The sequence below is a fragment of the Dermacentor variabilis genome, chromosome 8, assembly GCF_050947875.1.
Source record: "Dermacentor variabilis isolate Ectoservices chromosome 8, ASM5094787v1, whole genome shotgun sequence".
In the NCBI taxonomy this organism is placed as follows: Eukaryota; Metazoa; Arthropoda; class Arachnida; order Ixodida; family Ixodidae; genus Dermacentor; species Dermacentor variabilis.
In genome coordinates, this window is record NC_134575.1 from 125,127,682 (window position 1) to 125,144,493 (window position 16,812).

The 16,812-nt window shown below is 44.4% G+C and overlaps 1 protein-coding gene across 1 annotated transcript in view; it reads left to right on the forward strand.

Annotated features, from left to right (window-relative positions):
* LOC142591561 (retinol dehydrogenase 13-like) overlaps positions 1 to 10,513 on the forward strand; it is a 61,081-nt gene extending 50,568 nt beyond the window's left edge. Inside the window, exons 5-6 of the mRNA XM_075703873.1 lie at positions 712 to 821; positions 10,346 to 10,513. Of these exons, the coding sequence (XP_075559988.1) occupies positions 712 to 821; positions 10,346 to 10,513 (278 nt within the window). The remainder of the gene's footprint in view (positions 1 to 711; positions 822 to 10,345) is intronic.
* Positions 10,514 to 16,812: the final 6,299 nt, after the last annotated feature.

A 16,812-nucleotide genomic window follows, 5' to 3' on the forward strand; every position in this document is an offset into this window, starting at 1 on the left:
TATTGCGTTTCGTATGTAGAACTAAACTTTATTTTCGAAGGACACGAACCCAGCGTGGTTGCTTAGTGGCTACGGTGTTTGGCTGCCAAGAATGAGGTCCCGGCATCAAATCCCGGCCACGGCGGCCGCATTCAGATGACGGCGAAATGCTAAACACCACTCAGCTTAGATTTGGATACCCTATAGAACCCCTGGTGCTGCAAATTGTTCCAAAGTCTCCCACTGCAGCATTCCTCAGTCAAGTCGTGTTTTTGCCGAATAAAGCGCTATAATTTACCATAAGATAAGAAGTATTTGCGCAAGAAGTATCCGTAATGAGTATCCCTGTATGTTAATGGTTGACACTCTTTATATATTAGGTGCGTACAACAGCTATGCTGCTCTATCGCGCTTCACTTTGGACAGGCAGCACCTGTTCGCTGCGCCGCCGTGAAGTTCACGTATACTCATTAGCTCATACACAGCTGGCGCAAAAGCGGCTATTTGAAGACGGCCATATACCCAGGGACACATAGCAAGTTTCGTTTCAAAGATTTTCGCTGAACAGCTGCGCAGTATCTAGTGGCACATACTGTGTTAGATACCACGAGGTTCCGGATTGCACAACTTTTTGGGGCGGAAAGCTGGATAGCTGGATAGGTTGGACGAAAGGTGGGCTGATAGTGCCATCAATGTTGTTCGCACTTAACAGGTTTACCGTTTCTCGTGCAGGTGTGACGGCGAATTGCTTGCATCCAGGATTTGTTAAGTCGGATTTTGCGCACCAAGCTACCGACTTCTACGGAAGGACAGTTGACTTCGTCATTCGTTTTTTTGGCAAGGTCAGATTTTTTTATGTACGCAAGCTTGCTCTTACACATTTAGGAATTTCCAATTGTTGAGTAGCATTTAATGCGTGCTGGAGCGTGATAAACTCTTTCCGAAAGAATTTGGACCCCGTAAAATTTAGTGGAAAAGAAAGATGGAAGGTTATTCCTTTAATTCATGAAAACTGTCCGGTTGGTTTTACGTCTCTAAAATCTACCGTTTTGAATACCACGTATTTTATTCATTTTTGGTATTTGTAAGTTTTGCGTGCAATCTGATCTGCTTTAAAATATTCTGGCGTTTCACTCGGCTATACTACGATCTGGTTTGGTAAGCCACACGAGAGGACTCATATTCTGCGCCACCTTAAACGCATCTCCTATCTCTCGGCTGCTATTATTCTTAGGAATCTATCATGCTACAACTCACTTGTGCGTACGAGATTTACTACGTGTAGAAAGAAAAATGATCATCTTGCAATTTTTGTCATTAATTACCGCATCATAGATAGCTGCAACTGAGGATTTTCAAAGAAGGATTCAGCAGCACAAGAACGATGCCAGGAAAGGAAATGCAAGTTTGGACGCCTCGGTGGATAATCAGATGATTACTAACCAGATCATCGATTAGACGGCTGCGAGTATAACCGCGACAGAGACGTGGTTATCTTCAAGACTAACCTCATTCTGTTGTCATATTCGAAGTACTAGAAATGCGATTAACCGAACACAGGGTAATCTCCCCGAGATGTACATGCGCACGTTGCGCCAACAAACACATGAATAATAGCCCCCTTTTGCGCTCATCTTCATCGTGAACTAGAAAACCGCTGGAATCTCGAAATATCACTATAAGTTTTACTTCTGTTTTGAACCTTAGGCCAGCGCCGGTTTATTTAACAATGTGTCACCTTCGCCTAACGAGTTTCCGTCGAACTTTAGACTATAATTCTCTCCTGAGCCACGTCATCAGCATGTCGGGAGTCATTCCTGACTGACTGACTAGTATGAGAACTGACTTAATGACTAGAACTTGACTTACTGACTAGGATGAGAAAAGAAAGAAATCCTACACAAAAAGACCAAAATAATCCTTGTAATGTACACTTAGGGGCACGCTATAAAAATTATTGTAACATTCTGAATAACTTGCTAAAGAAGTCTAAACGACACTATTACGAAAATCAATTTACAAAACACAAGAACAATCCCAAAAGACATTGGCGACTTAATGCATTCATGAACCTACCTAAGTCCCGTAATACTACTCATAAAACAGACTACAACAATGACATCCATACTGACTCTTGTAGCATAGCAGATAGTTTCAATGACTACTTATATAATATATACATCAGTCGTCATATGACTACTGCTTATCCCATTTATCGCTGAAGTCACTCTTTTTTTCTCTTTCCCGTAACTGCAGAAGAGGTATGGTCCACGATATTAACTCTAAAGAATGCTAGCACTGGATTAGATAACATTGCTGCATTCGATCTAAAACTTTTGCACCGCTTATTTCTGATACACTTAGTATTATAATTAATGATATTTTTAAATGGTAGTATTTTTCCGATTTCGCTTAAAAGGACTAAGACTATTCCTGTACATAAGAAAGGTGATAAAGCGGAGGTGTTTAACTATCGTCCTACTTCTATTCTATCGTCGATTAGTAAAGTTGTTAAGAAGTTATTTTGGAAGCCCCTAAATAACTACTTAAACACATTCAATTTGTTTCAATCTTCTCAATTTTGTTTTCGCGCTGGCGGTTCGACTAAATTGGCTTTAATATCCCTAACGGACTATATTCGGCACTCGATTGATACGGGTAACTTCGTTGGTTCGGTGTTACTGGACTTCACTAAAGCTTTTGATACAATTAATCATAACATTCTTTTTACTAAGCTAGAAGCCCTTGGAATTACCGGTCCAGTACTAGACCTTCTATAATGTTACCTACATAATAGAGAACACACAGTTTTCTTTTTCAGGTGCTTATTCTGATACTAAAGTTATTAACAAAGGTGTACCACAAGGCTCCCCCCCCCCCAATATTGGGTCCCTTACTTTTCTCTAATTGTGTTATTGATTTACCCACGTGTCTTATGTCGGCACATTGTGTACTATACGCAGACGATACTACTATCTCGATGCGTGACAAATCTTTAACTACCTTAATTCTTAAACTAAACAATGAGCCTTGTTCAACTGTATGGTCATATATTGTTGCCTGGTGTTCGTGCAATCATTTAATTATCAATCCTTCAAAAACTCAATTTGTCATTTGTCGTTCTAGCCACAGAATACTACCTGGCTTGCCTGAGATAACTCTAGATGGTCATCACGTTCCCGTCTCTGGCTGTGTATCATTTCTGGGCATCAAATTAGATTCTACCCTTAAATTTTTTCAACACGTTGCCTTCATTAAGCAAAAGTGTGCCTTCATTATTGGGTCATTAATCCAGTCAAGAACACATTTCTCGTAAGAAGCATTATTAGAATTATAGTTTGCCTTCAGTCACAGTCACATTAATTACGGTATTGTTTCCTGGGGAAATACATATAGCTGTCATAACTCGTGTATTAGGCATTTACAAAACGAAGCAATACGCATTATCACTAACAGTGGGTTTTTCACGAGTGCTACTCTACTACTTAGTGAAAATAATATCCTCGTTGTAACCAACTTCTTCAACTATCATCTAATAATTATGTTTTATCAATTACTCACTAAACAGCTCTCATACCAATTCATCGATTCCAGCCACCTCATCAATAACAATAATACGAGGCTTACGCGTAACTCCAATTTTCTACTACTTCTTGTTCATTCTAACTACGGAAAAATTACATCATCATTCGCTGCTATACAACTGTGGAATGGTTTACCCGTCAGCATTAAATCTTCATCCTTTCATACATTTGGTCATTACGTTAAGCTGTTTTATATGTGTAACTAAGTTTATGTCATTCATTACACTGCTTGACATAATTGTTACAGCGCAAACACATGCAACCACAAAGTATGAAGTACGGGACACAGCGGGACACAGCGCTTGTGTCCCGTCCTTCATACTTTGTGGTTGCATGTGTTTGCGCTGTAAAAATTTTTATGTCAAGTATGCACCAACTCGCCCAGAAAGAAGTTTTAATCATTACCTTCATTTGTCAATTGTGTGTATTGAGTTTCTTTTTGTTTTGCGCTATAGGATTGTATACATTCAATTTGTTTTCATTGATCTTATTTTTGTATGTTGTATTTTCGCGATTTCGTGTGTTTCTTTTAGTTAGCTTGCTCTTCTTTTATACAACTCTACATTGTTATTATTAACCAAGGGTCCCGTTGCAGTCTTTAAGTTACGGACCCTTGTCTGTATATCGTCTCTTACCAATTTATTCTACTTAAAGAATAATAAACTGAACTGAACTGAAAACAGCAGTCATTGCAAACTTTCCGCAGCCCGTGGAACAGAAGACAGCCCACCAGTTTCTTAGTCTGTGACCCTAATATATAGGTGGTTTGCCAAGAATTCCTTTCGCATCGCCGCACCTCTGACTTTTGTTACTAAATGCGACGTCCAAGTTAAGTGGAAAACATGGCTTTTCGAAGCATTTGAGGAATTAACACCTGCAGACAACACTAGTACTCGCCTACTTCGACGAGGGCGCCGACACCAAAATCGACACCGAAGCAAGGAGTGTTCGGCGCGGTCTTCATGGAGAGAAATCCCCGATTTTAAAGGGGTCATTTCTTGCGCTAGTAAGTCGATGTCGTAGGCGCGGTGTAATTATTGAACGACGAAAAACGAATGTCTTCACCCTTAGATATGTGGGAGTCTGTTCGATGTCGTAAGCGAGCATCACGCCCTATGTTGGTTGGCCAATATAAAGAACGCTTCAGGACGCAGAACACGGCACAACATCCGAATGCAAGAACTCGAAATCACTGTTATATTAAAATACGAACGAAAACACTCCGATGCTGACTGGCTGTATCGCGTCCCATTTAACCCGCCCCCGCAAGACGTCCAGGATGACGACCCTTTGCTAGGTACAGTAAGCATGGTCAACTTCGCCGAAAAGTATCAAGTACACTGGACCTAAGAAGCCTTGTGTACTTCGAAGGGAACGTGGACTTTGTCCCAAGGATATTTAAGTGCGGATTCTCTTCGTTGATGTTGCAAAACTACGCCCTTCTAAAGAAAAACGTATTGCCAGTCCGCACCAACTACCTTTTGTTTGTGCCTTCAGAACTGCGGCTGCATGTTCTCTACGCCTCTCATGATGACCAAATGGTAAGAAATCTCAGATTTTTCCACACGTTCGCGAGGATTCAGGAGAAGTATTACTTGCCACGCTTGAAGGCTGAAGTCGCCCATTACATCGAGACGTGCCTAAACTTCTAGCGACGCAAGATACGAGCGACAAGGCAAGCAGGATTGGTACATCCGATCGAGCCTCCTTGTCGATTGTTTGAACTAATCGGGATAAACTTACTAGGGCCCTTTCCTACGGGACAGTAAAAAAGATGGATCGGCCTGGCCACCGACTACTGTATCCACTTCGCAAGTCCTACCCAGAGGCACTATGCCGGAAGTAGCGAAATTCTTCGGCAAAATCATCCTGTTACAACATGGCGTGGCTGTAGTTCTCTTTACCGAGAGAGGAACGACTTTCACAGCTGAAGTTAATCCATCCTGCAATATAGCCGGACAGGTCACCGGAGGACCCCTCAAACCAGATGAATTGTCGAAACAAACGTATTAACAAGGCGCTTGCAGACACGTTAACGATGTAGGTCGTCGTCGAGCAGAAGACGTAGTACGCGGTCTTTTCATACTTAACATTCGTATATAACACGGTAGTAGAAGAAACAATGCCGATGTTTCAGTTCAAGTTTGTTTAAGCAAGGAACACAAGTACACTCTCGACGCCATGCTGCCGCACGTTGCCAACCAAGAGTATCTAGACATCGCTGCCTATCTACCAAGCGCTGAAGATGCAGGACAACTGGCCCGCCTGCGCATAAAGAGCCAGAAAAGAGCCGACAGCAGACACTACAATATTCGACGGCGCTGCTTGCAATAGCAGTATGACGACCATGTTTTTGTATCGACCCCCATAGTTCAACAAAGATTTATTGAGGAACTTTTGCGATGCTATTTCGGACCCCGCAAGATCATCCGACCTGAGGTGGTACCAGACAGCATTGCGGAATCACAGCAGTGCCGCGCATGGGCTGTAGTCACCCAAGTGGCGCATATTAAACTTTTATGAGCACGGTGACGAACTTCGGGACTTTGGCTCTTTGTGTGTATTCTTAACTACATATTTATGTTTTCTTTCTTTCTTTCTCTCTCTATTTCTCTTGTTTCCCGACTCCAGACGGTGTTTTTTAAGAAGGGGGCACTGGCAATTGTACGGATTTACATTTCTCCGGTGGCCACTTTTCACCGGCTAACAAATACTAAACGATATCGCTCGGCAGAGGACGCGCCTGCATGTATCGCAATGTTCGCGCATGTTATCTATTGTTGTATACTTTGTCTATTGTCATAGTACCTTTAGTAATCTGACTGCATGCACGACACGTATTGGGCAACATTTCCTGGAAGACATGCGGACACCAGTGATTACGCTGGAATCTTCTACGACTCATGTATGAATGCAGACGTGCTTGACCCATTGATGAGATTTCGAAGATCGCTACTGTGCTGGCCGCTATCGTCATGGTTTGAGTCTGATATTGCTATGTGGGCACACGTTGCCCCAATAAATAGTTTTGTGATTGACAGCTTTCGCTACCCTGCTCTTCTCCGTCACTAAAACGTAACAATATTCTCGGACAGTTAGCCATGTTATCTACTTGTTTGCGCCACTAGGTATGTGCTCGGAGACGTGAAGCAGTGGTAGTCATCAGTTTGTGATCATTTCTCTGTGCCATCTAAATGTTGTCGCATCGTCTGTGACGCCATTTCTGTCATGTAATTGGTGTCATTCCATTTTCTTCACACCCCGTCGTAAGGCTGTCATCGCAACAAGGTCATCATTTGAGAATCGCTATCTAATGTCATGATAACGTCGACGTCATACTGCTTCAGCCTTTCACTGACGTCATAAATTATTCGTGATTCCGTCGTAATCTTGTTGTCGCCAATGAACCGTGCCTATGCCACTGATATAGAGGCATCATGATTTTCACGTCATACAGTCCTCGTCATTCATTCTAAGACATACCGCAGTCGTCATGCTATGATCGTCGTACAATCGTCATCACCGCATCATTGTCACAGATTCCTAGTCAACCAATTGACTTCATGTCATCGTTGTTACATCATCTGCATTGTTTTAGAATAGTCATATCCCGTCGTTATGCCACCATCATCATAATAAATTGGTCTTTCGAACGAATGTCCTTCTTTCTTCATTTAAATGCAATAAGGCATCGTCGTCGTACCATCATTTTCTTGCCGTCACAGACTTGGTTGGCCTGGGCAAGCAAAGTGTCACAGCAAAGCGGAATGTTCCCGAAAACATAGGATGTCAGATATAGCCGACAAAATCTAAATATGAAAATGACCACTACGGATTCTGAACAAAGTTTTCTTGTGGAGTATAGTCTGTCGCTGCATTGCTGGAATGCGAATCGCATTACCGCGAGTGTCATCATCATATGAATTCTCGCAGAGTTTCACAGCGGAGCTGTTCTACACTATATTCTGGTGGTTTGTGCGCATAAGCAACAAAATAGCGGACTCCAGAGAGCTAAAATTGCTAAAGCATGAAACAGAAGCGCATCGCCGTATGCACCAGCTGTGTTTAATCGCGAGAAGTGTCAACACGCATTGCAATAAAAAATATTGTAGTAAAAAGAAAACCGGAATAGGACACTGTTTAGGATGGATTGTGGTTGGACTTCTCGGACTCTATAGGCAAACTATGTAGCCCTATTTCATTTCCCTTCCACCCATGCATTGGGTAGGCGATCGTGCGGTGAGTACTGCGGAAGAACAGCGCGCCTACGAAGGCTACCGTCGTGAACAGAAGCGCGGTTTGCGCGATGATGGCGAGCGGCGCGTAAGGGGGACGAAGACAGTGCCGAAAACGCCAAGCTTTTGCACCTTTGGATTCATCACCCCTGCCGACTCCGCTCCCATCTTAATTGTGGATGACTCCAACCAAATCGCGTCTCTGCCAGACGGAAAGTGGTTCGTGGCGTTTCTCTTGGAAAGGTTTGGAAATCATGATTACACAAACATCAGTGTGCACAGGGCGAGCCATTGGTCGTGTACTGACCAAACATTGAGCAACAACATTTCCAGTGTTGCCACGGAGGCACGCGCCATTTATCATAGCAGTCATAAAGCGATAGTCACATTGCTGACCAAATAAAAGATACAAAAACAGAATAAAATGAGGTTAAGAAGAAAAGAAATATAACAGCATTGAGCGTACAATTTATTGAAAAAAAAAATGTAAAAAACGACATAAGTGTGGTGCACGTCTTCGGTTTTCAATAAACATAATCATTATCAACGCATTTATCGCCATATATAAGCTGCGCTGGTCCTCCCCTTTCAAAGAGTTGAGTGCCTTGATTTTTTTTTCTGTGTTCATGATGGTCAAAAAAAGAGCGATGGTGGATCGTTTGGTAGGTAGTGTCCCATTGTTTTAGAGAGCAACTCTTAGGCACCCAATCCTGCTTTGAGCATCGGCGTCCCTCGGTGTCCTCGGCGTAACCAAGCAAACAAGCAAGGGAACGATGAAAGAGCGAACACGGAGCGCATCAAAAATTACAAGACGGCGATAACGAAGAGACGACGAGGAGAAAAGGGGAGGAAGAATTTATGGCGAAATTGGGAGAAGAAAATCGTATTGCCGCGCAAGCCTTGCCCTGCGGCCATGATCGCTACGGCATGGCGCCAGAGCAGCGCGCCATCGTTTGTTTACCGGCGACCACGTCCGTCGATACCACATATGGAAACAAAGCACTGAATGAGCGGAGGTCTGTATGCGGGGCCTGCTGTGGATCGCGCCGACGCGTCACACATGCACTCCCTCTCGCGATCTCTCGGTTAGAGTGGCAGTAGATGTATATAATCGTTACGCAAAAATGCTTTTTATTGCTTTTCCTTAGCGTTCTTTTTTTTCGCTTCGGGATTTATAAGACTGTATACGCTGGTTTTGTACACCAACAACAAATTCAAACATTTGAAAGACAAACGGTCCCTCCTATGTACCTGATAATGCTCCTTATGCGGCATCAATAACACTGCGATGGAATGACCCTGCCGTTCAGTGAATACGACGCAAAAGGATGTGAATAAACAGATAAGGTAATATTTGTCATGCCATTCGTATTTCATAGGTGCTGCGAGAGCCATCTGAAAATAAGAAATCGCTTTTGTTCACGGTCAGAATAGGACATGAAGTTGATATTCAAAGCAGAAATTAAATGTCACCGACGTACTACTTCAATTGGTTAGTCATATGATATTTGTGTACAATTTGTGATAATTGTGTACAGTGTTCATCCATAAGTTATATGTGAATTGCTGCCTGTTCTGCTTCTGCAAAATTCTTAGGGCTTCAAATACGAAATGATGTATATAACATTTGTGATCAGTTAAAAATGCACAATATGCCTATTACGCACTTTTCTTAGGTCGTGATATTTGGAAAGTTGGACGTAGTACGTCGTCGTGGATTGCTTGAAAAGATACTTCCAGCGACGCACACTCCATATATGCACTACTTCTTTACACAAATGAATAAAATCGCAATTCGAACAACTTGGGACTGATATGTACCACACAGTGCGTCCTGGAGAACAAACCATGTTGGGAAGTATAGTGTTATGCATATTTAGATATATGTCGCTTACAATTAACAAGTGTTTCGACCGAGTCAACTGTCAACAGTCTCACGTATGGTAAGCCAGCTCTTCTTAAGCTCAGTGATGTCCTAGCGGCTACGGTGTCCTAGCGACATCGGCTAAGCGGAATGTCGGGGGAGCAAATCGCGGCCGTGGCGGGCGCATTTCCAGTGTAGTCAAATGCAAAAATGCCCATGTCCCGCGCATTAGGTGCACGGCAAAGGCCCACTGGTGGTCGAAATCAATCCGGGGTCGTACACTACGACGTGCCTCATAACCAAATCCTGGTTATGGTGCCTAAAAGCCCAAAATTCAGTTAAATAGATTTGCTCAGAGTCGCTGCTTATGCGCTCATAAGGTAACGCAAGCACGATGCTGCGAGGTCAATGCAATTGTCCTTTTTTCTGTTTCCATTGCCCCACCGTACTCTGTTTTTTGCCTGGTCCCTTTCGACTTGCTCTTTGAGTGTCCACACGCTAGCCCTTGATCGAATGATGGTAGAGCTCTCGATCTTTCAATAAATTGTTTGTTAATTCTGCATGGTATAACAAAAAGATGAGACCGGTGAATTGGGCATTTGGTTGGTTGCATGAGGGCTCTCCTACTTGCTCTTTGTAGAAAGAGCAGATATTAACAGGACACGTGTACTTGTTCACCGCAGAGCATCAGGGACGGCGCGCAGACATCTCTGCATCTGGCCGTTTCGGAGGACGTGGAAGGAGCCAGCGGCAAAATGTTCTCCGACTGCAAGCCGTCGTTTGCGCCTGGAAAACTGCAAGATGCCGAAGCCTTATGGGATATCTCGCAGAGAATGGTGGGCCTCAGCTGAAGGCCAACTAATTCGGGTGTGAAGTGCTTGAACAAAGAAGTTATGCAGCCATTGCAGACAAACACGCATGCATGGTATATTCCGGCGCCATAAACCAACTATGGTAGGTATTGGTGATGCGACATGTACCACAGCTGTTGCCTCTGATGTTGACTGTACAGGCTGACAAAGCCTCTCATCTCTACACATAGACACCCCGCTGACATTCACAACTATCACGGTTAGCAGCACAGTTGTAATTTTAGTAAACAAGGTAAGAAAGTCCGTTTAGCTTGACTATACGATTATGGCCAAACCTTTGCAAGCGCTACTTGCGGTACCAAGCCCTCTACTATAACCTGCATGAATTCAAACATGGAAATTCGGGGACTTTCGTTTGAACTCAGCCGGAAGCATATAAATTGAGAGGCGTCTGTCGTCTGCTGCCAATTTTGGTGAGAGTGGGATCTTCGGTGAGCGTGGAATTTCGGCGTGGCCATTGACCCAGTGGTGTCACGGTGCGGCCGCATGCATCTAGGTCAACAGTTCCTTTTTTTTTCAAGCAATCATGATCCGAAATTTCATGCTTCCTAAGTTCCTCACAGTGCTTTCCTACGTTACGGAAATACTTTTCTGAGCTCAAGCGACAATACAACGCCACAGTGCTGTTCAGTTGGCGTCATCGGTGTTCTGGTACTCGGTGCATGGTAACATGAATTCCAAACCAACAGCACTCTGCATGTGTTCTGCCGAAGGGTGCACGCGTACATACAAACGCACTCTTAAGCTAACTTACACACACAAGCACGAGACATATATATATATATATATATATATATATATATATATATATATATATATATATAGTGAAGTACACGCGCGTATGAAGCGGTTTATTTAATAAACCGCGTCATACGCGTGTCTACTTCACTGTGAATATGTACTCAGGCCCAGAACTGCTTTTTTTCTGGTATATATATATATATATAGTCACATCGGTAATGCGGGAAGAAGAGGACGATAATGGCGGCCTTGCAGGCGACAAAGCAGAGTGTAGTATGTTTGCTGCTCTACGCTCGTTGGCTCAGCCATTAAAAGCTATCTGTAAATAGACGCACACTTCTTCCTTCCCGTAACATCATTGGTGGACGTGCGGGGTGATCACTCTGGCATGTTTTCCGGGATCGACAACGTTGACGTCGATGACTGGTTGCAGAATTACGAACGGATCAGCGCACACAACAGGTGGGATAACGCGCTTATGCTAGCCAATATAATATTCTACCTCAAGAAAACAGCAGGGGTCTGGTTCAAAACACACGAAGAAGAGATTACGAGTTCGGACCAGTGCAAACAGAAGCTTAGAGATTTGTTCGGCAAGCCCGTCCGCCGCCAACGTGCCGCGAAGAAAGAGCTTGGGACCCGTCTACAGACGTCCACTGAATCTTACGTTACGTATATCCAGGACTTCCTCGCTCTTTACCGCAAAGTGGATAACAATATGGCAGAGGCAGACAAGGTCAGCCACGTTTTAAAAGGCATCGCGGACGACGCATTTAACCTGCTTGTATGCAAGAACATAACGGTCAATGAGATGATTAACGAATGTCGCCGCGGTGAAGACGCGGAGAGTCGCCGCACAGTTGAACAGTTTACGTGTCTATCTAATACCGCAGCTTCATCGACGTGCGAAGACATTTTTACACCACGTTAGCCCACCTCCTGCGACAACATCAAACGTATCGTTCGGCGAGAAATCGAAGCAGCGTCTCCTGCCACGCCTGTCACGCATTGCTGTGACCATTCCCGGCCGCTTGTGTCTCTCATTCAGTCGGTAATTCGCCAAGAACTTGCCAATGTGGGTCTTCCGTCCATCTACTCCACCAGCCGTCCTGACTTTGCTTCCTCTGCTGCCTCTGCCCCTGTTCACCGGAGCCAATACGGTCCATGTCCAAGCTATCGCGTCCCGGCCGAATGGCGCATACATGACGATACACCCATCTGCTTTTACTGTGGACGTGCGGGCCACATCTCTCGCCACTGTCGAAGTTACTGGCCAGCCCACTCCACCAATCTTTTACGCCTACCGCCGCTCCCCACTGAATCCCCGCCCGCCATCACTCTCCACTGAGGTTGAAGACGCACCTGACAACGCTCGAGCCACCGCGACCAGCCGATCGCCATCACCACATAGTGGCCGCTCCCGTTCGCCCCAGCTGCGTCGCTCTCCATCCCCAGCTTACCGTCGCCGCTCTCCGACGGGAAACTAATTGGGGCAGCTCCTGGAGGTGACGCTGCTCTAGAACGCCGGCCTGAATTCCCTCTGCTGACCCTGCCTACTAATCGGAGCCTTCTGGACGTGGACGTGGCTGGTTTGCCCGTTACAGCACTCATCGACACTGGAGCCCAAATTTCCATCATGAGTGCGGAGCTTCGAACGCGCTTGAAAAAAGTACTTACCCCTGCTCCGACTCGACTGCTCCAGGTCACCGAAGGTAAAAACTCCGACTGTGCTTGGAATGTGTACTGCTCGTGTCTGTCGCCGGTCGCCACACGTCCGTTTTGTTTAGTGTGCTTGAACGTTGCCCTCACAACGTGGTCCTCGGACTTGACTTTTTGTCCCACATTCTTCTCTGATTGACTGTTCCGCCGGTATTGTACAACTTGACCTACCCCTACCCGTTCTCATTGACCTTCCTGCTCAAGCTCCAGCTCAGCTTTGTTCCGCGGATTTTATACGCCTGCCATCGTTGCAGCAACCTTCATCCCTGTTTTAGCCAGCCCACCTGTACCTGACGGAGACTATGTCCTTACTCCCGTGACTTCAGTCCTGCGTTCACACAATGTCTCCTTTCCTTCCCGCACACCATCGTTTCTGTTGCGGACAGCAAGTCATCTCTTCCCATCCTAAATTTCGGACAGTGCCGACAAGTACTTCGTCGAGGCATGTCTCTTGCCACATTGCCACCGACGCGCGAGTGTCACATTTTCGCTCTATTTGTTGCGCTGTCTTCAACCAGTGTTCATTCTGCGCCTTCTGCATCAGGCCCGACTGACGACTTTGCAAAGATGATTGCACCGGACCTTTCAACCCAACAAGCCGCAGGACGCCGTGGCCTCCTCGAGTCCTACTCCGACATTTTCGACCTCAACGATCGCCCTTTGTGTCAAACTGTGGTCGTGAAGCATCGTATAAATACCGGCGACGCAGCACCTGTTCGCCGACAGCCATACCGGGTGTCGCCTTCTGAGCGACAAGTTATCCAGAGCGAGGTTGACAAGATGCTTGCCAAAGCGATTATTCAACGCTCTTCCAGCCCGTGGGCGTCCCCTGTTGTTCTCGTGAAAAGAAAGGATAACAGCTGGCGATTCTGCGTTGACTATCGTCATCTAAACATGCTCACCAAGAAAGATGTATATCAACTTCCCCGCATTGACGATGCTCTGGATTGTCTCCACGCTGCCACTTATTTTTCATCCATAGACCTTCGCCCAGGATATTGGCAAATTGCCGTGGATGAAATGGACCGTGAAAAGACCGCATTCGTCACACCAGGCGACCTATATCTGTTCTGGGTAATGCCTTTTGACTTGTGCAATGCCCCGGCGACCTTTGAACGGATGATGGACATGCTCTTGCATGGTTTGAAATGGTTCATCTGTTTGTGCTACTTGGATGACGTCATTGCATTCTATTCAACTTTTGCGACTCGTCTTGAAAGACTTTCATCTGTTCTTTCTGTTTTTCGCACCGCTCGCTTGCAGCTCAACTCATCCAAGCGACACGTCCGTCACCGCCAAATAACCATGCTCGGACACCTCGTCGATTCGTCAGGCATTCGCCCCGACCCCGCTAAATTTCATGCCATGCAGAATTTCCCCGTACCAACTTGTGCCAAAGATGCTCGCAGCTTTATCGGCCTCTGCTCGTACTTCCGCAGATTTGTGGAAAATTTCGCCCTTGTTGCCCGTCCCCTGACTGACCTCCTGAAGAAAGACGTTCCTTTCGGTTTTGTTACTAATAACTCTCCCCTGCTATTCCTAGTGCCTATGCCATATTCCCCCACTGCCTTGTCTCCAGCCTGCTTCTTGCCTACATTGGCATTGAAGTCGCCCATCAGTATAGCGTATTTTGTTTTTACTTTACCCATCGCCGATTCCACGTCTTCATGGAAGCTTTCGACTTCCTGGTCATCATGACTGGATGTAGGGGCGTAGACCTGTACAACCTTCATTTTGTACCTCTTATAAAGTTTCACAACAAGACCTGCCAACCTCTCGTTAATGCTATAGAATTCCTCTGTGTTACCAGCTATATTCTTATTAATCAGGAATCGGGAATACACACCAAAGGAATCAGGAATACACACACACAGGGTGTGCCAGTTAACTAGGACCACGCTTGTTAAAAACACATGAGAGCTCTAGAGAAATCGTACCGTCTGCATAGTAGCGGCAGACGTATGTACATATGGCCAGTATGTTCTCGTCATGAATTATAAATAAGTCAATTGCTTTTAATTAGCAAACTTTCTAATTACTACTTGAATTGCAAACATATAATTTGAATGTTGTAGGGCACATTAAATAACCTCCAAATCAAGCATTTATTTCGTGCGGAAGTGGTCCTGGTTATTATTTCCAAGACTAAGCAAAATACCGCGAAATACACGAAATACGAAAGAAATGTGCACTCGCACGCCACTACTCAAGTGCGTACAAGCAACCGTTCAACGATATACAGCTGCATTTTCTTATCCCCACATCGCACATGGCTCCACTACGCTTATCAATGCGTCAGTGGCGTGCTCTCTTGATGCCGCGACCATCACATAGCGTGAGGCTCTGTATCCAGCTACCACCGCTGGTAAAGCCATGTATACGTGAGTATTGGCTTGGGAGCGCTTGAATAGCGGCGCGCAAGCGTGTATCTATTTCGTATTTTGCATATCTCGCGCTTCTTTTTTCTCGGAAAAACCAGCGAGGAAAAGCTGAGCACTGAACAAATGCTTGATTCGGAGCTTATTTGAGGTGCTCTATAACATTGTAATTGATATGTTTGCGATTCAAGCAATAATAAAAATTTCACTTATTGGAAGTAATTAAGTATTACCTGCTTCGTGATGAAAAAATACTAGCCGTAAGTACATGCGACTGCGGCTACTACGCAGTCGGCACGATTTCTCTAGAGCTATTGGGTATCTTTAGAATCTTGGTCGAAGTTAGCTTAGACACCGTATATATATATATATATATATATATATATATATATATATATATATATATATATATATATATATATATATATATATATATATATATATATAGCTAACTGCTCCGTCTCACATGTTGGAGGTCCATGGTATCGGTGACACGATGGCTGGAATAACGGCGCCTGCGTGCGGGTGTGCGGGTGGGGCTTGTATATATCCGTATGTAAATATATATCTTTGTTTATACTACAGTATATCCTTCTATATATGGTACGTAAACATTTTTAGGCTTTCTTTCACCGTTGTCTTTTGTGTGCGTGCTGCACTGCTGTTACAGAAAAGCAGTCGAGTTCATTGTCAAGCTCACGAGTGCCTTTTGTCACGGCTCCTCCTCTCAAGGAAAAAAATTTAAATTGAATTTTCATGTTACATTTGAACAAATTTGCATTTTTCTGTGCATTAACTTTCAGCACCATATGACATTGAGCAAATCTTCATTTTCTACGGCCTACTATATCTAAGAACGACTGCCACAATTGTTATAATGGACAGGAGTGCTTTTGATTCACTATCCCAAAGAATACTTAACGTAATCAACTATTTAACAAAAGTTATTCCTGAGCTAGTCGGTTCGTGACCCAAGGACAAGGGCTACGGCGTTAAGCATGCGAGGTATATGTTGCTTGCATCTCACATCATCCTCGTCTGCTTAGTGCCGTGCCTTTTGTAAGTTATGAACGAACTGGCTGAGCAAAAAGTCTTGTTACATCGTATTTCTTCAATAATCGCATATGTGATTTGTGCCTCACTTCGTCTTCACCTGCTTGCGCCTGATCGTTTATTTAGTAACAAACTAGTTGTAAAGTAACTGACACGTATGTGCATACCTTGAGCAGTTAATTCTCTATAATTTTTTGAACAATTCATTTGTAAATAAGTCTGTAGGATGTCGATCTAGTCTTTTAAATGTTTCGCAGATTGTATATTTCGTGCCTTCATGTCTTAAGCATGATATGTTGCTATGACACGCCGGCGTTCACGTTCCTAATTTGATGGCAGCAAGACGTGAAATGCTTAAAATAAGCGAAATTGAAGAATAGCGCGGGT